This window comes from Meleagris gallopavo, chromosome 30 (genome assembly GCF_905368555.1).
Source record: "Meleagris gallopavo chromosome 30, MGAL_WU_HG_1.1, whole genome shotgun sequence".
NCBI classification, from domain to species: Eukaryota; Metazoa; Chordata; class Aves; order Galliformes; family Phasianidae; genus Meleagris; species Meleagris gallopavo.
The window spans coordinates 2,721,758-2,742,058 of NC_139433.1; the positions used below are offsets into that span (position 1 = coordinate 2,721,758).

At 54.9% G+C, this 20,301-nt stretch overlaps 2 protein-coding genes across 6 annotated transcripts; one reads left to right on the forward strand and one right to left on the reverse strand.

The window, feature by feature from the left end:
* Positions 1–46: 46 nt before the first annotated feature.
* On the reverse strand, positions 47–14,517 carry POLRMT (RNA polymerase mitochondrial). 2 transcript variants are annotated; one of them, XM_085211605.1, is made up of 21 exons: positions 14,379–14,517; positions 14,093–14,188; positions 12,868–13,526; positions 12,374–12,504; positions 10,652–10,838; positions 10,341–10,490; positions 10,020–10,187; positions 9,530–9,700; positions 9,071–9,310; positions 8,051–8,830; positions 7,479–7,601; positions 5,675–5,797; positions 4,634–4,810; positions 4,174–4,260; positions 3,795–3,908; positions 3,053–3,105; positions 2,697–2,795; positions 2,513–2,585; positions 1,935–2,017; positions 1,310–1,380; positions 47–596 (listed from the first exon to the last, which is right to left on the reverse strand). In XM_085211605.1, the coding sequence occupies exons 1-21, from the start codon at positions 14,434–14,436 to the stop codon at positions 547–549; spliced, it is 3,693 nt and encodes a 1,230-aa protein (XP_085067731.1). In that variant the 5' UTR covers positions 14,437–14,517; the 3' UTR covers positions 47–546. The 2 variants fall into 2 exon arrangements, with proteins under 2 accessions (XP_085067731.1, XP_085067732.1); XM_085211606.1 differs by lacking the exon at positions 10,341–10,490.
* Positions 14,518–14,555: 38 nt separating this feature from the next.
* Positions 14,556–19,122, forward strand: FGF22 (fibroblast growth factor 22). Of its 4 annotated transcripts, none has more exons than XM_085211607.1 (3): positions 14,556–15,358; positions 17,771–17,870; positions 17,992–19,122. In XM_085211607.1, the coding sequence occupies exons 1-3, from the start codon at positions 14,968–14,970 to the stop codon at positions 18,470–18,472; spliced, it is 972 nt and encodes a 323-aa protein (XP_085067733.1). In that variant the 5' UTR covers positions 14,556–14,967; the 3' UTR covers positions 18,473–19,122. The 4 variants fall into 4 exon arrangements, with proteins under 4 accessions (XP_085067733.1, XP_085067734.1, XP_085067735.1 ...); XM_085211608.1 differs by having other exon boundaries at positions 17,771–17,874; positions 17,992–18,328; XM_085211609.1 differs by having other exon boundaries at positions 17,771–17,874; positions 18,046–18,328.
* Positions 19,123–20,301: the final 1,179 nt, after the last annotated feature.

A 20,301-nucleotide genomic window follows, 5' to 3' on the forward strand; every position in this document is an offset into this window, starting at 1 on the left:
CCAGGCACCCCCTGGCAAAGATGCTGAGAAGGATGAACTTCCCACCTCATATTTCAAAAAACATTTTATTTACAGTACTGTACATCTCCACCCCTGAGCTAGTGATTTCTTCCTCTGCCTGAGACCCAGCAAGCAGAATTTAAACACATTCCTGGCAAGGGACACAGGTGACAGCCAAGCCAGCTCTGGAGCTGGCAGCAGTAGCACAGACATCTTACGTCAGGGTGAGGATTGCAGAAAGCCAACCCCACCTAATCCCTGACCCCACACTGCAGCCCTCTCCAGCTCTTGGCTGGGACACAGGCAGTAGCAGCAAATAGCACAGACTCACCCCTAACTCCAGCAGCCCCCCACAGCTGCTCCTGCACCCCTCCAGCAGTCCTGCTTTGCCCCCAGCATCTCCATTTTGTGCATGTGTGTTTTGCTGGGCTGACCACTGTTCCCCCATGAGCTGCAGGACAGCAGAGGTTTGTGGGCCAGTGCCTACCATCACCTCTAGGCAGCCGAAGTCCAGAGGTGGTCCAGGGCTCCACGGGCTGCTGGGGCTCAGCTGAAGAAATAAGTAGAGTCTATTACTTTGTTCAGGTTGAATTCCCCTGTGAGAAGCAAGATAGACTAGAGGTCAGAGCAGAGCCTGGTGGAGATGAGATTCACCTAAGCCCAGCTTTTGCTTCCTGCACAGAAGTACTTGGGCTCAGGCCCTACTGCAGGGGTCTCAGAGGTCTTTCAGGGACTGATATCCATGCAGATCTATCTGGGATATCTGGGGCAGTGGTAGGAACAGTGAGACAGATAACAGCAGCAGGGAAGGAAGAGGAGACGGCATGGCTCCAGTACAAACCACCACTGCCTCTGGGACAGACCGCGACAGCTGCTCAGTGGCAAAGGCCAGCACTTAGCTGGGCTGCTTTATTTTGCAAAGGCAGAACAAAGGTTAGCCAGATGGTCTGGCAGAGGCATAGCCAAGAGATTAGGAGGAGTCAAGCTAACTAACTGCCTTAATCCCATTGCATGTATATCATCTAGATCCTGGTAATTACGATACTGAGAGTCTCAGTCCCAGCTCCAGGCAAATGTTTCGTGGTTGGAAACAGATGGGCAAAGAGCAGCAAGACAGGGGACAGCATGAGCTGGGTCAATCTAGGGGAAATCTCAGGGGCAAAGCTCTGGGGAAGGCAGGGGCCATTTGCAGGGAAGTCACAGTTCAGGAGCTGTCTACATGAGCTCAGAGATTTCGGGGACAATTCCCTACCCCTCTCTCATTTCTAAACTTCCTCTGAGCTTTGCAGTTCCCATCCTGTGCTCCTACCTGTTTTGGGAACATTTGACAGCTGCTCCATCAGCTTCTTCTGCCAAAGGGCTCTGCTCTCTCTGTCAGGGCTGCATGAACCAGATGGAAAGCCAGTCAGCAAGGGGAGGTCTGGGAGAAGGTTCTCCCTCCTCCACTCCCCAGCGTGGTATCTTGACAACAGGATTCAGCTCTTCCAAAACACTGCACACCCCATGGCAGCAGGAGCCCAGCCCCAAATACAGGCACTTCAGATCTGAGGATGTCTGCTCTCATTTGGCTCTGGTGGTGATAAATGAGGTTTGCACACTGGGCCAAAGCAGTGTTCATCATCACCACTCATTGCCTTTTTCAGTGTGGAAACCAAAGCACATACATCATGGCCCACCCCAGGCCCACAGAAAGTTACAAGCACTGAATTCTACTTCAGTTCTGCAGCAAAAGGATGCAGATATACCTTGTGTGCCATCCCAGCACAAAAGGATGCTGAGATTTAAGACAATTCAGGTGTCAGTTGAGAAGGAAGCAGAACTTCCCTTGAGAACAATCCCCAGGCAGATGACATGACTTGGGAGCAGCAGGCACAGCAGCCTTGGGGTGGGGAACCAGCACGGGTAGGAGAGTGAGGGCTGGATGCAAGCAATACCTGCAGTAATGCTTCAGCATGAACTTGGACAGATCCTCCAGGATCTTCTGGCTGTGCAGAGCCACGAACTGCTGCCGACAGATCTGATCCAGGGAGCAATGGTGAGTTGCAGGTTAACAGGCATTTTACCCTCCTTTCCCTCAGTGCTTCTCAGCCAAGACAAGTCAGAGGGAAGAGGAGGGAAAGCAGTGGGCAAGAGTGAGAAGGGGGGGGAAAACTATCAGACAAATCTGAAAGGAATTGGGAGGGAAGCAGAGGCTGACCCCCATTTATCAGTCCATTGCACAACAGCCCTGCAGCACTTCGAAAGAGCCCAGGGCAAGAGAGAGGCACTGACTCTGTTTCATGAAGTTTAGAGCTGAATCTGCCCTGCACCCAGCTGAAGGGTGTGAGGAGGGGGGGGGCCTGTGGCACCAGGAAGTCATCTGCAAACCACCAGTAAGCATCCCAGGTTCACTATGCTTGGGTAAATAAAACAGACTATGGAGCAAAGCCCAGGGGAGGCAAAGGCTGGCAAGTGCCCAGAGGACAGATCAGCAAGATCACTGCTCACAAAGGATTTGGGGGGAGACTTTTACCTTGTTCATGATGTCCACAGTGAGTGCATGAGTCCAGTAGCAATCATGGACTGAGACAAAGGTCAGACCCTGCCTGAGAGGCAGCAGAAAGGGTCATGAAGTAGTGCTGAGAGCTCCAGTTCTCTGCAGTGATGCCCTGCTGATGATCTCTCAGCACAGCCCAGGCAAGAACCCTGCCCCCTACCTGAAGCAATGCAGAGCTGTGAGCATCATGTGGGTTGAGTCCAGGGAATGGATGAAGTTGGGTGGGAAGGCATTTTTCTGCTTCACTGTATCAGGCTTCCTGCAGCACAGAATGGGACAGGGGAGGAGCTGGGGCATGCTCAGGGCTCAAGATGCGAGCCAGGGCAGAGCCAGCCAAGATTTGGGGTGATGGGGCAGCCCTCATGGGCCCCAGCCCCTCCAGCTGACTTTCCATGGCTCAAAGGAATATCAGGAACTTTGGAACAGTATGGCAGGTTCCACTGATGGGAAGGTTTTATCCCCAGAGCACAGACTGAGGCAGCAGAGGCTCAGTGAAAACCATGGATTCATACTTACTGGTTGTTGTTGCTGGAGTTTTTCACACTCAAGTTCTGCATGTTGCAAGTCAACTGTAGGGGGAGAGAAAGATGATCAGCACTGCTGCTTAATTCTGGGAAGGGGATCACGCTAACAAGGTATTCCACGCTCTGCAGGAAACATCTTTCCTGGATGGGGATGTTGGCAAGGCATTCCAGTCACTGTGGCAGCTGCCATTTCCCAGTGGCACTTTGCCTGCTTCCCCTCCAAAGGATGCTGGCAAACATCCTTCACCCCTTCCTAGGGAGATGCTGATTCACTCCTGCAGGGGCTGAGAAGAGAGTTCCTGGAGGTGGGAGGCACCTGCCTGCTCCATCCCTACATGGCCAATGTGAGGTTGCAAGAGAGTGGCTGTGAGGATGGGATGAAACAGGATGGGGAGCCGTGAGTCAGTGCAGCAGTGTGTGGGAGGCGAGAGCAGCGAGACTGAATCACGCGAGCCCCGAGGAGGGCTGCTCAATGCAGAGAAAATGGGTCTGTGCCCCAGCTGCCTGAGTGGGATGGGAGCAGCAGATTCCTCAGCAGCACGCCCACACTCTCCAGTCTCTGTGATGAGGCTGGAGGATGTGCCTGCACACACGAATCCTATCTTCTCTGCAAGTTCACCTGCAGGCGATGCAAACTGGCTGGCCTTGTGCTGACAGCCTCGAGGTCTGCTGTACTTTCCCTGCTCCTCATTCCTGGGTGGATAAATAACTTCCTCCCACCACCAGACACTCACCACAGTGGGCCTGATCCGATAGTAGGGCTGCACGATGGGGAGACCCAGTGGGGTGACCCACTCCACTGTCCGTCCCGACTGTGCAATGAGCTTGGCGCTCTCCGTCAGCCAGTTCTTGGGCAACGGGAAGCAGGGAAGAAAGTAGCTGAAGTTAGTACACACAGCTGGACAGATCTCATTCCCTCCCAGCACAAGTCCAAATTCCTGCCAGACTAAGTGTAGCTCTTACAGGGGAGCCTGGTCCATCACTAGGCACATCCCCACACCTCTGGGCTGGGATAGGATTCTCTTTGGGTCAGGACCCCATAGAGCTCCTTCCTTCTCTTGTCTTTGTATGGGTGGACAAGGGAAGAAGGGGGAAAGAGAGAAGGTACCTTACCTGGATATCTCGAGTCGCTGAGAACATCTCCTTGATGCCATTAAACACCTGCTTTACGAGGTAGTGAGATGCCTCCCATATGTATTCCTGCATAGACCAGAGGCAGAATAAGGGGGGAGGCAAAGGGGCAGCAAAAGATGCAAAGCAAAATAATAAGAGTTAGGGTAGGCTAAGAGAGCAATTCCCCTGTCTCAGTGGCTACAAGAAATGGTAGCAGGTCTCCAAGAGCTCTGCTAGAGACAAGAGGCCCACTTCTATAAGCATTGGCAGACAGCTCTCCCCCTGAGTCCCTCCTGCAGGAATAGGAGGTTCAGTTCTGCACATCCTTTGCCAGCTCAAATTTAGGAAAGTAAGGAGAGGGCAAGGAAGGAGAGCACCAAGCTCATTGGGCAGTCCAGCCTCTCCCAGCAGGGACAGAGTCGAGGAAAACACTGCTGGGAGGCTGTGGCATGTCTCTTACCTCAGGGAACTCAATCTCCTTCAGACGTTTCTCCATCTGCAGCCTCCCACCATAGCGTGTGACGCCGTAAACCACCGTCATCACCGTCTGCTTCACCACCTTGCGGCCAATGAACCCTTCCAGCACCTGGGCAATTCTCAACCCTTCCTCAGCATCCTTCTTCCGAAACTCCTCCACCTTAGGAACAGAGTGCAGTGGGAATCAGAGCCACACCAGTGTGCTGGTCCAAGTCCCCTGTGTGGCTTGAGATGTTTGAAGGACCGTGTGAGACCCCCTCTCTCCCCTCCAAGCTGCTTGCTGCCTTGCCTGAACTCCCATCACAACCTCTACGGCCCACCTTCACCTGCCCTGAGTAACAGATCACCTACAGAAAGAACAAAGAGGCACCTGGATCTCACAGCCCACTGTGCTCACAGGAACCAGAGCCTTCCACTGCTGGGTGGTGCCAGGCATCACAAGGACATGGTGCTGCCATTGAAGCACAGTACTTAGGTTCTCCTGCCCCTGCCACCCTGAGAGAAATCACTCACCCTATGCACGCCCCTCTTGGCCACTGGTGTGCTGCTGCCCTGTGAAACACGTAGATTTCCAGAAGGGAGAGCCAGCTGAGTCTGGCTGGGCTCAGCACACTTCCCAGCAAGCTCATTTCTCATCATGTCTTGCCAAGAAAACTGACATCTTGGCATCAGTGCCAAGGGCTGAATCCCTCCCTGCTCCCTCCTACCCAGCTCAAATGAAGAAAACCATATAACCTGCAGGCCAGACAGCTGCTAACAAGAGATGAGAAACACTCTACACTCGATTTAAGTCAGAACTGACAGGAGCAGAAATCCCACAGGACTTCTCAGGACAGATCTCCAGCCAGATCCCATTCCAGCTGAGCCAATGATCCCCATTTGGGGCTGAGGAGACCCTGCCTCCAATCAGCCCACATTCTCCCAGCCTTCTGTATGCTGGTCTCATCACAAACTTTTTCCTCAGGATTCTATGCAATGAGCAGGGTCCAAAAGGACATTTTCCCATCTCCCCATCACACCTCACCTGCTGGGCCACCGCACTGTAGACATCCTGAGGGACACTGCAAGGCATCAGATTGACAGAGATTGCACCTATAAGGTCCCGGCCAAGCGCTGCGTAGTGCTGCAGACCATTGCAAGAGCCATCCTGTGTGTGGGAAGAGAGCAGGGTGGAAGCAAGGTGTTAACATAGGGATAGAGTCCTGCTCGTCAGCACAGATACACCTTGCCCACGTACCAATGAAAAACCATAAAAGTATGACATCTGGCTCCAAAGGGCTACTGCCATTTTTTTCTCAACTCTTTGGGCAAGTTTGCAGCTGATCTCCAAGCAGTGGCCAGGTCTGTAACAGCTTCCATTTCACTTCTAAACGGTTTTCCTGTCTGGGTCTCATCATTTTCTACTGTTGTCTACGAAGTTTTAGAAAAACCACAGAAACTCACAACACGCTGCCTCCCCACCCATACATTTTCTAAGAGAGAGCACCATGGAAACACTAAAAAACAGAAAATTTGAAGAAAACCAAATGTGTCTGGGACGCTAAAAGTGGCCCCACAAGCTGACAGTCAAAATAGACCTTGGAAAATCCAGGAACAGGACTGGAGTCAGGCACAGACAAGCTGAAGAACCCTCTGCAAGCCCTCAGCTGACTCCGAAGCTCCAGCCATGCTGTCTCTACATCCTTTTGACAGGAGAGAAATCCAGCTCCCACCCAGACCTTCCTAAAGCTGCAGTCAGACACACAGATCAATCTGTCAAAGCAGCTGGCCTGACAGCCCACCTGGGTCCAAGACCAGCCAGGATGAGACAAACAGGACCTGAATGACAGCACAGGAACGTCCTGCTGCCCTCAGGCAGCACCAGCAGAAACACTTCTCACAGAAGCCACGCTGCTGCTTAAGACTGCCCCTGCATCCCCTGTTCTCAGGCTCTGCCTGACCAAAGGCAGCCTGCAGCTGCCGGTAGGATCAGCTCTCATCCCTCCTCCTCCTCCTTCCCCACACTGCAGTGCAGCGTGCTGGAGAAGTGACAGTGCTTGGGCAGCCCTGCTACTGCAGAAGAGCTGCCTCTATTAGCCAAGCACTGATGACTCAGGTGGAAACAGACTCCTGTGCCCTCCAGAAAAAGTCAATGCTTGAATTCTATTAACTGCACCCTCCACACACCCCCCAGCTGCTCTCTTGATCTTCTGTTGTCATAACAATATCATCAGAGCCCTTCAGCTGAGACAGTCTCACGTATATTACAGACCACTGCTCCTGGCAGAATACATCCTCATTCTCCCCCCACACACTTCATGAGGGCCATCAGATCTTCTAACGAGATAAACATGTAAACCCCTCTCATCAGAAGAAGAATTAATCTCTGTCTCCCATGTAACAGGGGGATTTATCAGGGCACCAGATGCAGGAGGCTGCTACCCGTCCTCATACTTATCCTCAGAGGTCCACACCTCCCATCTTTTGCTCCTGCAGAGCAGCCTGTCTCCAGCCATATCCCAAAAGACTCCCAATCCCCATCCCACAGCTGGATAAGACAAGACTGGCCTGATTCCCACTCTGCAGGCATTTGTCTCCCAGACAGGCCGTTTGGCTAAAGGCAAGCAAAGCAGCACTGAACTGCACTGGTTCATTAAAGGCTGCATGTAGCAGCCAGTCACTGAGTTTTCAAATTGAAATACCTGTAGGCTGTGCTTCTTAGGAAAGCCTGGCCACGCTGCATAATAAATAACACAGCTGTACGCTTCTGCTCTGCCCTGAGCTCCCTGCCCTGTCCACTCTCCTCCTTGCTCAGCCATCCAGGCTGTGCACATCTGCCAGGCACCTACCTGGTGAACTGGGAAATGAGAGACGAAGGCTGCTGGATTTGGTGACCTCGAGGCTTTGGCAATTTCCATGCAGCATGCCAAGACTTGCCAGGGTTCGTCGGTGTTCATCCACCACTTCCTGCCCTGGGAACAGCAAAGCACACAGTAGGAGGAGGAGGCAGCAGGTGAGCTCCTGGGCTCTTAGGAACCTCCTCTCACCATGCCTCCACCTCCCCAACACTTCATCGTGCTTTCAGACAGAAATTTGGTACTCAGGAAACTCTGCAATGCTTTTGCTTTGCTTATTCCCCTTAAAGCACTATCTTTCAGGATGTTGCTTATTTAAAGCTAACCAGATTTCCATTATATTTTACTCCCTAGAAGCTATGCTAAAGAAGAGGAATGCTTAAAGCCTCCTTTGAAATTAAAGAAAACGTTGATGCCTCTTGGCTGTTTGGATCAATTCCTACTTGAGCTCAAACAGGGTTGAACTTCCCTGTTTTTTTGTTAATCAGTTCAGCTGGGAGACTCCCAGTCTGCTCAGGGTTGGCTGCAGCTCAAGCTTCTCCCTGGTGACTCTGAGTCCCACGCACCGTGAGCGGGTGGTCAGCAGAGTCCAGGATCTCCTCCATGATTTCATTGGCATAATCCAACCGCTCCTGCAAGGCATTCTTCTTCTTCAGCCCTGTGAGGTTAATGAGGTGGATCTTCAGCCAGTCGAGGCCCTTTGGCCCCAGAGGCCTTCCCTCTGCAAAGAGCAGGATGGCACGAGTGACATCGTTACCCAAGTGATTGAAATAAGGTGGGCAAGGGTAAGTCCTGCCACGGAAATCCATGTTGTGAGGAAACCAAAACACTTTGTCCCTGACATAGTTGGCAATGGAGAGCTTATAGAGCGCATCCATGCGCAAACTGTGCATCTCAGCTGCCTTCTTCTTGCACAGCAACAACTCATGCTTCTGGGATTTGTGCAAGGCAGAAGAACTGCTGGGAGAAACAGGAGGTTTGGGAGCCTCAGAGACAGGTGGTGGGATGTCCAGCTTCTCATTGCCTTTGTCGTTGAAGATGGAAATGATTATATCCAACACTGGCTGGTTAATCTTCCACGCACAGTTGCCCAGCTGGTTCAAGGCATCCAGCACAGGGTGGAGGTTCACCTGGGGACACTGGTCCAGGAGCTGCTGGTGCTGGATGGCCCCATCCACGTAACGCATCAGTTTGGTGTCACCCAGGACAAAGGCACCAAAGTGTGGGGAGGTCCAGGGGACAGGAGGGCACAGCATGGGTATGGCAGAGGAGTTAAAGGTCAGCATGGCCTCTGCAGCGTCCGACACAATCTGGGAGAAAATGGGATGGGGCTTTATCAGCCCAACCTGGAGGGGAGAATCAGAGAAGTGAAGGTCAGCAGTAGAAGAGTCAGCCTGGGGAAGCGTGGAAGAACACATAGTCGAGTCCCTAACTGTGTAACTAATCACCCTGTTTGTACAGAACCAGGTGTTCTTTAAGATCTCTGAGAAAGAAAGGCACAGGGAAGGGAAAAGGGTCCTGCAATGACTCAGTTAGCATGAAGAGGTGATCTGCAATGCCCCAAAGCCCCCAGGGATGAGGCTTACCTGCCAGCTGCTGCGGAAGGAGTAGATGTGGTAGAGGACAGGGATAAGCTTGGATGGCAGGCGAGGGTTAAGGGTGTTCCGGGGCACCTTGACAGCATGCACCAGGATCTCCAGCAAGTACATTCCCAGGCGCATCAGGAGCACATATGGCCAGCTGCAGTCCTTTAAGTTCAGGGAAGGCCCATAGCCTGCTTCTGCCACCAGCTTCTCCCAGTACTCACGTGGCAAGTACTCACTAGGCTGGGAGAGGAAGAATCAGGTCAGATTGATCTCTGTACCTGGAGCATGGCTCTGAGAAGGACCCTCTTGCCTCTGTGCATCCCTGCTTGATAGTTCTTATGGCCTCTGCAGCAGCAGAATCTGGACTTCGAGCATGTGAGGATGCACAGACCATCCAAACCCCACCTCCACTCTGAAACCCATGGGCTCCAAGAGAACCACTCTCCAAGGAGAGCCTACCTGGGTATCCTTTGCCAGCAGGTGGATGTAGTTCTCATAGATCTCCTGCACCTTCTCGAACTGGCCACTGTGCAGCTTCCTCTGGGTGAGGTATTTGTTGTAGACTTTGGAGCCCAGCTCCCTGGCTAAGACAGCCAGGGATTCTCCTTGTGGAGAAAGGCTGTTGAGAGTCTGAGAAAGGGGAAGGCAAAGAGGGACTTAAGGAGAGAGGAAGAGAAAAATGGAGCAGAAAGACAAAGTAGGAGTTAAAGTTCCTGTATGGGGAACACAGAAAGATGCTGATTCCCATGATGCTGAGCAGATGAGGAAGGAAACGTGGCCAGAACACAGGAGAGCTTCTCTGTCTGCTCAGCACAGGGTGCAGACAGGGCCTGTACCTAATAACTTGGGTAGACCTTGATATTCACGCTGTTTCTGCACTGTGGTGGCCCTAAGGTTGCCCAGGAAGCCCCGTTCCTAAATCTCACTGGGGTCAGGGCAGGGTCCTTACCTGCATCATGATATCCACATACTCCTTATCAGGCAGCAGACACAGGTAGGGGTAGAGAACGCTGTGCCCTGACACTGTCTTGACCTGGGACATGTTGTGCTTTGACTTCTGCAGGGCCTGGAGAATGGCACCACGCCACTGAGCACGAAAGCTGGCCAACTGCTCGCGCTACACAAGAAATGGAAGCAAAACAGTCACATTGTGGTGAGAGTGCATCACCAGGAAACCCTCCCACTTTAAGGGTATAACCCTGCAGGTTTTCCCCACAGACCCCTGTGGACTGAAGTGTCCTCCATCCCCTTCAGACACCCTGATATTTACTGCTTTGATGGCTTGTGGAGTCAGAGGTTTGGCTGACTCCACTGACTCGATGGTTATGGTGCTGTTCAGCTCCATCTCCAGCTGCTGCTGGAAGTGCTCCCGCAGCTCCTGCACAGAGAAATCCAGCTTGGGATATGACACCATCTTCTTCTGCAGGAAGAGTGAGGCAGTAAGTACCAAAAGCCAGAGGAAAGGAAGATATTACAGTCCTGTGCTGGACCTGAATGCATCCTGAAGACATCTGTGAATACATCTGGCCAGCTCCAACAACTCCCCACGCAGCAGAAATACCTGTGAGTTCAGTGGCTTACCTCAGAGTAGAAGTTCTTGAGCAGAGCAGCCTTGCAGATCTCAGGTTTGGGTGGAGGAGGCAGCTGATAGTCAGGCTGGATAATCCTGATGGCCTTCAGCACCTTCTCCTTCTCATCTCCCTCAAACAGGCACTTTTGGAAGAGCTCATCCACGTGGAAGCCATCTTTCTTCAGGTGTTGCACACACCTGAGGAGAGGCAGATGAGACAGGACGTGTGCACATCGATAGAAACCAGCATACAGTGAGGCAAGGAGCAGTTCACAAACAGAAGACTAAGCGTGGAGAAAACATGTTGATGTTCCCTCTTCAGGATCCAAGGGCCTTGTCTGTATCAGACTTTTCCTTCCTCAGTTTTGCCCTAAACAATGTCACTTGGGACAACGTGAGACACAGCACAGGACAAGTCTTGTAGCAACTTGAACCTCATTTGAGCTGATGCCTGCCCGGAACCAGATAGGAGGGAGAGTGCTGCAGCAATGGGAGTAATGGGAAACCTGCAGCACATCAGCTCTCCCTGCCTGCCACACGCAGCCAGACACCAGAAACAGATCTCCAGGCTGCAGGAGCTGCTGGGGTGGGAGCTGCCTCCAGAGTACAGCCTGTCCTTGACAAGGTCACCAGCCTCAGGTTACAGCCATCAGTCATCCACCTCCTCCAGCCCACAGTGCTGCTGAACAGGCAGCTTTCACCTTCACACATGGATGGGGAGGCTGATCTCTACTGCCTTTGTGAGATTAAAAAAAAAAAAAAAAAAAAGATGCTGCCTCCTCCATCCTTAAATGCTCCTCCTGTCCCCACTAGCCTGGTCCAGCACAAGGGAATGCAAGGTAATGGTCACAGCTTGAACAAAGGGGCAGTGAACAACTGCTGCCATGGGCAGACTGGCCCATCCTGACTTCAAATTGGGAGAGCATATGTGAGGATTCACAAACACAGCACCAGCAAACAGAAGTTGTGTGAAGACACACACACCTTGATGAAGCTTGGAGCTGGCAAATCTCTGCAGATGTGCTATAAATATTTGCCTCCTGACAATCCTACACGTTTACTGCTGTACTTATGCAACACTCGCACACCTAAGCAGAAAAAGCAATGCAAGTCTCTTCTAGATCAGTTGACCTGAAAGTCATTCACTCAGAAGCTGGGATTTCACTGGCTACCTTCAGTCTTTCAGTTTGGGTCCACGAAACCCATCTGAATCTCCTGGTCACACTCCTGCAAAGAAATGGGAGCCTACAAAAATCTGCTATCTGGCTCATCCTACCAGGAAATGCTGACTCCATCAGACTGGATGGAGGAATTATCCCTACTGGACATTGATGGAGAGCCAAACAGGACAAACATTCCCACCAGAACGGGTGCTGGACCAAGGAGCACCTGATTGGAGAGGGGCTGCTGGCCCCTTTGTCCAGAAGGGACAAAGATGAAAACAGCTTTGTCCAGAAGTCAGGCTGTTTTCATCTACATCTCCCTTCTCCACAAGATCTTGGACAAATCCTTAAGCTGGGGTGGTGAAAACAGTTCAAAGAGTTAGCCCTAACCAACCCCTTAATCTGGCCATGAGAACCATGCCACAGCACCCAGACATGCACACAGCAAGGCAGGCTTTCCCTACCCTGAGCCAGTGCCTCCTGTCCCCAGTTCGTGCCCTCGTGGCACAGTGGAGCTGCAGAGATGTTGCCCAGAGCAGGAGGCTGCCTGGGGGAAGTGAAGTGCATTACCTCCAGATGGCTTTGGTGGATGACTGGCTCTGTGTCATGCACTCCAGCAGTACTGCGTAGGAGTCCAGGTTGGGCCGCAGGCTGACGGACTCCAGCATGGATAGCAGATGGATGACACGGTGCAAGCAGCCCTGTGGATGAGAAGGGATGGAGGATGTGGAAATAGATACCAGCAGCACCAAATCACAGCTTCACACCCCTCTGCTCCTTCTCCACTTGAGTCACATCCATACTATCCCACCCCTTTCCTCTCCTCAAAGCCAGCTCACAGGGATCAGTGGGCTGATCCTCAGCCCAGCTCTCTCTATCTCAGCAAAAATCGCTGAAGGCAAATATGACAAACAGAGAAATCATACTGCAACTACTGATTCTACAAGTGTGGGGCTCTTCCACCTCAGCCAGCACACCTCTGGCCTTGCCTCTTAGAAAGCCTGGCACCAAAGGGCCAAGATCAACCAAGACAAGGGCAGCAGAAGGCCCCCAGAGCTCCATACCTTTCTTGCCCAGCCACGCATCACGACATTGTATGCATCAACATTCAAAAGTTTCTTTTTCATGGGGTTGCTGTGATACAGCAGGAGCAACTTCTCAGCCTCCTCTGGCTTCTGTAAGTACAGGAGGCACTCAAGATTAGACTGGATGGTCTGCTGCATGATCTTGCGCTGGCTGCTCCTATCCTCATGCACACGTTGAGGCTTCTGTGCTTTCACATCTTGCTTCATTTCTTCCACCCTGGGCTTATGGCAGGTGTTGGCACTGCTGGGACCAGCATGACTCTGGTTTCTGGAAGCACTTGCTGTAGCCTTTGGACTCTTCTGGCTCTTTTTGGCTTTGGTCTTTGCCTTTTTTTTCACCTTTGTCTTCAGCTTGACTTTTGTTTTGACCTTAGGCTGGCCCTCTAGAGTCATCTGGGAGGCTGCAATAGACAGCTTCTTCTCCACCTTCAGCTGCCGAATGTACATTTCCTTCTTCAGCTTTTCTGTCCATCTGCTGGACTGCCTGGGGACCAGGTGCTCCACTGCTGTGCTTGCATCCACTGCTTTCTGCAGCAGGTCCTGCTGCCTGTTGCTCTGCAGCGGTGCCAGTTCCACTTTATTGATCGTCACCTCTGGGATGTTACTGGTTTGCAGTTGCTTCACTCGAGCTTTCAGCACTGCCAGGAAACCAGGAAACGCAGTGGGACAGAGATGAAGAGATGTGAGACGCAGCAAAAGATTAGGTCCTACCCTAACAGCTCACTTCTGGCAGAAAGATGCTCAGGAATGAGGTTATGAAGAAGGTCACACAAAGACTTTCTCCCTTCTCAACCAACCCACCCACTCCAGCAGCTCCCAGCAATCAGCTGCTCTGACCACACCTTTCTGGGAACCACCTATGAACTGTGGTTTGCCCCAGCATCCAGGGAAACTGAATAACATCTCTGCAAGGGAAAAACCACCAGCTCATACCTTCATCGAGCCAGAGCTCACTCTGGGTCAGTCTGTAGGGCCCTCCTATGTCCTGGGAACGACTTTTCTACAATCCCTTAAGACCATCCTCCATTTGTATGGCAGCTCAATGCTCTCTGAAGGCCTTGGGACAGGACAGGCCTTGCTCAGGGAGGTCAACAACTCTGCCTCACATCCTCCAGCAGGTCACAAGCATTTCCAACCCCCCCCCCCAACCCCAGGACACCGAATGAAGGAAAGCCCTGCAGCTCTTTTAGGAAACCCTGCTCACCTTCCAGCAGCTCCGTCCTCTCACAGATGGCGTTTCTCCTCGCCTTCTCCTTGGCGCTGGCCGAGGTGTAACACCTGAGGACGCTCCATGGGATCCCTACAACAGAACAGGACGTTGAGAGGAGGCTCCCATCACCCCCACAGGACAGCGGGGCTCCCTCAGTACCACCAGCCTAGGCCCCGACCCGGCCTTAAGCAGCCCCACCAGCATCCTCAAATCCCGATCTGCCGCGGCTGCACCCACCCGCCCCGCCCCTCTCCCCCCAACCCCATTCCCGGCCTCTCACCGCCGCCCCTCAGCCGGGCCGGGCCCAGCAGCGCCGCCCGCAGCCTCAGCAGCGCCATGCTGCCCCACTACGCCGCCATGCCGCGCCGCCTGCCCTCACTGCGCAGGCGCGGCGCGCAGCCTGCCGGGAGCGGTAGTTCCATTCCGCACTACAACTCCCACAACGCACCGCGGCAGTGCCTTTTTCCCTTTCCTCCCTCCCCCGTTCCTCCCCGTTCCCCCCGCCTCGCACCCCCTGGCGGCCGCCGGCTGGGCGGTGCGAACCGACGGGGCGGGAGCGGAGCGGGGACACGGCACAGCGCGGGACGGGCACGGAACGGGGTGAGCCCGGCTCGGTTCGCACACGGAGCGTTCCTGAGCCCATGATGCTGCTCGGGGAGCATGGAGGAGACCTCGGGCTGTGCTGGGAGGCAGGGCTGCTCTGCGGTGCTGTTCGCACCCACGGGGAAACCGAGCCCTGAAGCGGGACCGGAGGATGAGGACAGCAGGGCGGAGAGCACCGAAACCCTTCGGGAGCTTCCCAGAAGGGGATCGAAAGCGAAGCAGACGCAGAGACAGCCGTCGGGTTCCCTCCCCACTCGCACGGATTTATGAATGAGAGACCCCGCCTCTCTGCCCCGCCTCGCCCCGCCCATTCACCGCCGCTGCTGCCGCCCGCGCCGTCGGTGCCGCTCGCCGGTGGCCGCGGCCATGGCCCGGAGCCTCGCAGCCACTCGCTGTGCCCCACCGCCCGCCCGGCGGCCGCCGCCATGAGACGCGGGGGTCCCGCCGCTCTCGCCGCCTGCCTCGCTGGGGCGCTCGCCGTGCTGGCGGGGCCGGGACCGGACAGCTCCGTTTGGGGCGGCCGGCGGCCCCCCCGCAGCTACGGGCATCTGGAAGGCGATGTGCGCTGCCGGCGGCTCTTCTCCGCCACCCGCTTCTTCCTGAGCATCGACGGCGGCGGCGGAGTGGAGGGGACGCGCTGCAGGGAGCGGCCGGGCAGTGAGTGGGGTCGGGGCCGGGACGCGTGCCGGGACCGGGACCGGGACCGCCCTCTTCTCAATGGGTCCCGGAGCCGAGCCCCGACGGCGCGGCGGATCGGGGAGAGCTGGGTCCCGTTCTACCGCTGTTTTCCAACCTCGCCGCGTTAGAGCGGGGTCAGGGGCTGCCCTGTATCCTCTGTGGGCAGTGCCATGGATCCCGCGGCCTGGAGTTGGTTGGGGGACAGCCCTGTCCAAAGCTACCGGACCACGCTGCTCCGGGGGCTCAAGCTGGAACGGCTGCTGGTTCCCTTTCAGCCCAGAGTCAGCAGGTGAACTGACACCACTGACCTCAAGGGACACGGTGTCACTTTGCCAACAGTGCCCAGCGTCAGTGGAGACCTGGGGGTCGCTCATCTCCCCATTTGTTACCATCAGCAGATAACTATCTGCATTTGAGGTCATCCTCATCCAGAGTGGACCTGGGGGATCCATCCCCATCATTCCCATCAGTGTCTTGGGAAGGAGAAGGGCTGAGGAGGAGGAGGGCTGGAGGGGACTCAGGGGTGATGCTCTCCCAGGGTACATAAGTGGAGGAAACCACAGAGTATCCCATGATTTCTTGCAGTCAGAATTGCTGGAGGCAGTTTAGGAGCAGTGCAGGTCCCTGTGAGGTGCCTGGGGTCTGCACGGTGGTGCTCAGCCTAATACAGTCCAAGCCCTGCAAATAGAGATTCAGTTGGGATAACACCAGTGATGACGTGTGACCCAAAAGCACAGCCCACCTCTGTCTCACATCAGAGAGGATGTCACCCACCTACAGTGGGAAGGAGCCCGGCCCAACTGGGACAGCTGCTCATGGAGAGCCCTGTTGTGGTACCAAGAGCTGCTGGGAGCCCAACCAGGCATGCTGCCAGCTCCCCCACGCCTTCCCTTGGCCGTGTGGCAATAGGGCCTGGCAGGCTCCAGGCTGTCACATCAGGCTCACTCTGGTTATTGGAGCTGCAGATAACCTGTGCCTGGGTTGGGCTTGGGTTCTGCTCCCCAGCTCTCCTGGCAGCCACCAGCCCAGCCCTACAAGGGGCTGGAATAGGGCTTTCTCTCTTTGTGCCCCACACCCAGTCCAGGGCTGGCCTGGAACCCTATGAGGGGCTGAGGGCTGCTTCCTGATGGCCCCATCACAGCCTGCATGGAGCTGAGCATTTCTCTGGGTACCCATCAGCAAAGCGTGGCTCTGCTCTACTGAGCACTGAGGAATAGCAAAGTAGGGTTATTTTTAGAGAAGCAAAAGTCCTTTGGTATAAATAGCAGCAGCTCCAGACAGCGATAAACTGAGATGGATTTGCAGGCATTTTCTCAACCTTTCCCCACAGCTGCCTGTTAATGGCTTTGCTGTGCTGGGACATGCTGGACCACAGCACGTGTACTGGTGGCTGGGCTGAACATCCCCCCTCGGTATCATCCTGTAGCACTCAGCACTGAGCTCTGCACAGCACTCAGCTTGTCCTCGTGCCATATCCAGCCCCATCCTCTCCCAACAGCATCACAGTGGCCCAATGGATGCCTCAGCCTGCAGTGGGTGGGTGAGATCTTGCAGAAGACCCTACCCAGAGGCTGTGCTGTGAGCCACCCAGAGCCTCTGTAGGGCTCCCCACATACAACAGGGATGGGGTCAGGCTGAAGGCTGGTGCAGAGGAAGAGAGGGAGGAAGAATCCAGAGAGTTCCTGGCACTGCTCTGGGTGTTTCCATGCTAAAATCCACCTGGTCTGACCACATGCCTTTCCCATTAGCGGCTCTGACCGAGATCCACGGGCTGGGTACACGCACCTTTAGTCGAGTCCTTGCTGTGGGGCCAAGCCCAGGGCTGCTGCATCCTGCAATCCCCACCCAGGTCCCCATATCCACGCTGGTCCCAACCAGGCAAGCAGCACTAGTGAGCACGGGCAGCACCCCCAGCAATGGGATGAGTGGTCTAGGAGCTGGGCTGGATCCCTGGGGCTTCACAGCGTGTGTTGGGCAGAGGATCAGCTGCTGATTCAGGGAGAACAACCATGAAGTGAGCAGGGGGCAAAGGCTGACAGTTGGTTCCAGGCACGCGGAGCTGCAGCTTGGCCTTATTCCAGCAGAGCTCTGCTCCCAGGGGCAGCTGGGCACAAGGGAGGATGGGAATAAAGGGCAAACCCTCCTGGAAGATAGGGTTCTCCTCTAACATGCAATCCTTGCTCCCCACCATCCCTCCATTGGGACAGCATCCATCCATCCATCCATCCATCCAGCTGTCCATCTGCCCGGCTCCTGCACCGGGTGAGGTTCCACGGTGGCACTTTGTGGGCTCGATGGTGCTGTCCCTCCATGGTGACACTTTGTGGGCAGCGGGGGAAGGGTCCTTCCAGGAGGTGGCCTATCTCACAGCAGCACTTCCCCGCCCCGCAGGCATCGTCGAGATCCGGTCTGTGCGCGTCGGCGTTGTGGCCATCCGGGCGGTGCACACCGGCTTCTACCTGGCCATGAACAAACAGGGGAAGCTCTACGGGTCGGTAGGTCAGGCTCTGCATCCCATGGCTGCCATTGGAGATGCGGGGCAGAGCCAGAACGGGGAGATCCTGCACCCCACCGGGGCTGGTACCCATGCTTGCTCCCCCTACTCCCCATAGGGGACGGCACCCGCGGAGCCCTCACCCTGCTCACCCCCTTCCCTCCTCTGCCAGAAGGAGTTCAGCCCCAACTGCAAGTTCACGGAACGCATTGAGGAGAATGGCTACAACACCTACGCCTCGCTGCGCTGGCGGCACCGGGGCCGCCCCATGTTCCTCTCTCTCAATAGCAAAGGGAGGCCACGGCGAGGGGGCAAGACGCGCCGGCAGCACCTCTCCACCCACTTCCTCCCCATGCTCGTCAACTGAGCCCTGCAGTGTGGCTCCTGGACACTCCGTAGGAAAAGAAAAAATGGGGAGAAAAAGAAAAAAAAAAAAAGGCTATTTTATATATGTACATATCTATATATATATGTTGCTATTTATTGTTTTGTTTTTGAACTGCATTGTGGAGGATGGATGTGGATGGCAAAAGGTCCAGACTCAGCGTGCAGAGCCATGCTGGGGCTCTGCTCGGTGTCCCTCCACGTGTCCAACCTGAGGCACTCACCCACCATGGATGGAGCCGATGCTATCCTGGCTTCCTGCCCTGCTGACAGCATCTCTACGAGGGGAGAGTGGCTGCAGGGCTGGGAGATGCTGGGGCTGTGTTTGATTGGTGTCTGAGCACTCGTGGAAATTAAAGCTGTGTTCGTGGCAAGGGGCAGCAAGTCGTGGCAGTGCGATGCTGGTGCTCGTGGGCTCCTTCAGCCTCGAGGTGCTGCCCTGGGAGATACAGACCTTGGCATCCTCCCTTCTCTTCCCAGCCCACACACAGTGTGTGGGCAAGGACGTTGCTCAGCCCCCAGTCTAACCGTAGGACAAAAGTGCTGTTTCAGGGATGGAATGGGAGGAAATGGCTGTGGGAGGGGAGAACCCTGGATGTCAGGCTGCTGCGGGGTGAAGGTGCACGAGGTGAAATAAGGGAATGGCACAGCTGCATCCCAGATGAGCATCCCCTGTGGTTCTGAGGCTGTGGCCCCACTCTGCTCCCTCCCAGCAGATGGGGATGGAGCTGGGTACTGGGAGGTGACTATAAGAGCATCACCATGGCCAGAAATAGCGCCTGTTCCTCCCAGCACGTTCCTGCAGTGCCTGCTGAGCCTCACTGTGAGAGGCACCGCAGCGTGGTCACCGTGTCACATCAGACAACCACCAAACTCGTTCCATTTCTTACCAAACCAGCTCCCAGGCAGGAGGGAGCAACCACTGCAGCAACTGCTGGGACTGCAGTGGGCACCAGACCCCAAGCCCAGGAGCTGCAGCACCCATATGCTTCACTTCACCCATTCGAAGCCCACCTCGAACACCTCACACGTGGGCACAAACTGCATCAGGACCCTTCCCTCCCTGCCTCTGGGATCCCTCTGTCACCACCTGCTCCTGAGCCTGGGATTCCAGCAGCAGAAGCTCCTGGCTCGACCTCTGGCACAGGATGAGCTCTTACCCTGATATACCAGTCCTGAGATAAACCCTTGTCCCAGAGGCATCCGCCTGCGAGATCAAAGCAGCTGCAGCCTGGTTGAGCTGGCAGAGCCAATGACAGAAACATTCCAGGGCAATGGCTCAGTGCCTGCCGTGCCTCCTCACTGCCAGCCCCCAACAGCTTTGGCAAATGGTACTGATGTTTCCTCCAACAAACCTTCCTTTTTATTCTGAAACGCTTCAAGAAACGTCACACAACACCTTCCCCCTCCCATAGGGAGATACAGCCCTTCTTAGGAAGCTTCCACTCAGTGCTGGATCCTCACTGATTTGCTCCACGGTTCTGCCACCGTGTGCCCATTCTGTGACACCAGCAGGGCAGAGTCCGGCTGTCCCTGCAGGGTCAGCAGCTCCTCCACGTCTCAGCCCCAGCCTTTTCCTGCTGTGCTCCCATCAGCCACATCTGAGCTTCTTCTTTTGAGTCATCAAAGAGACAAACAAGTGTAAGAGCTTCAGGTAGGCGTTGGGACAGCTGGGTCACCAGCAGACAGCTGCGTGGGGCAGGGGGAGCTGCCTGCAGCTGGCACTGCACAGGGCTGGGCTGCCCTTGGCAAAGCTGGCCCAGCTCTTGCTATGCTCAGTGCCATCTGGACCCAGCAGGAGAGTGGAAGTCCAGGACTGCATTTAGGTCAGACCCCTGAGCCCCCTATGCTGCCTCCTGGCCTCAGAGACCACGGATACTCACCCAGCCCAGGACGCACCCCTAAAAGCATCAGAGACCACCAATAAGCTTTACCCTAATGCACTTTGCCTTGCATTTGCCAGGAGCACACGACCAGCTGTGGATGTACAAACCCTCCCACGCACGCATCCCACTCTCATTGCAGGGCTGCTTCCCACAGGTGG

Bases quoted from the DNA above. Each gene is read 5' to 3' on its own strand.
- POLRMT (XM_085211605.1), bottom strand. From the start codon at position 14,436: ATGGCGCTGCTGAGGCTGCGGGCGGCGCTGCTGGGCCCGGCCCGGCTG. The intron at 14,189-14,378 runs GTGAGAGGCCGG...GTTCTGTTGTAG, and splicing joins GGCCCGGCTGAGGGGCGGCG to GGATCCCATGGAGCGTCCTC. The intron at 1,381-1,934 runs GTATTGCTTGCA...TGGTTCATGCAG, and splicing joins ATGCTGAAGCATTACTGCAG to CCCTGACAGAGAGAGCAGAG.
- FGF22 (XM_085211607.1), top strand. From the start codon at position 14,968: ATGAATGAGAGACCCCGCCTCTCTGCCCCGCCTCGCCCCGCCCATTCA. The intron at 15,359-17,770 runs GTGAGTGGGGTC...CCCGCCCCGCAG, and splicing joins CTGCAGGGAGCGGCCGGGCA to GCATCGTCGAGATCCGGTCT. The intron at 17,871-17,991 runs GTCGGTAGGTCA...TACTCCCCATAG, and splicing joins AAACAGGGGAAGCTCTACGG to GGGACGGCACCCGCGGAGCC.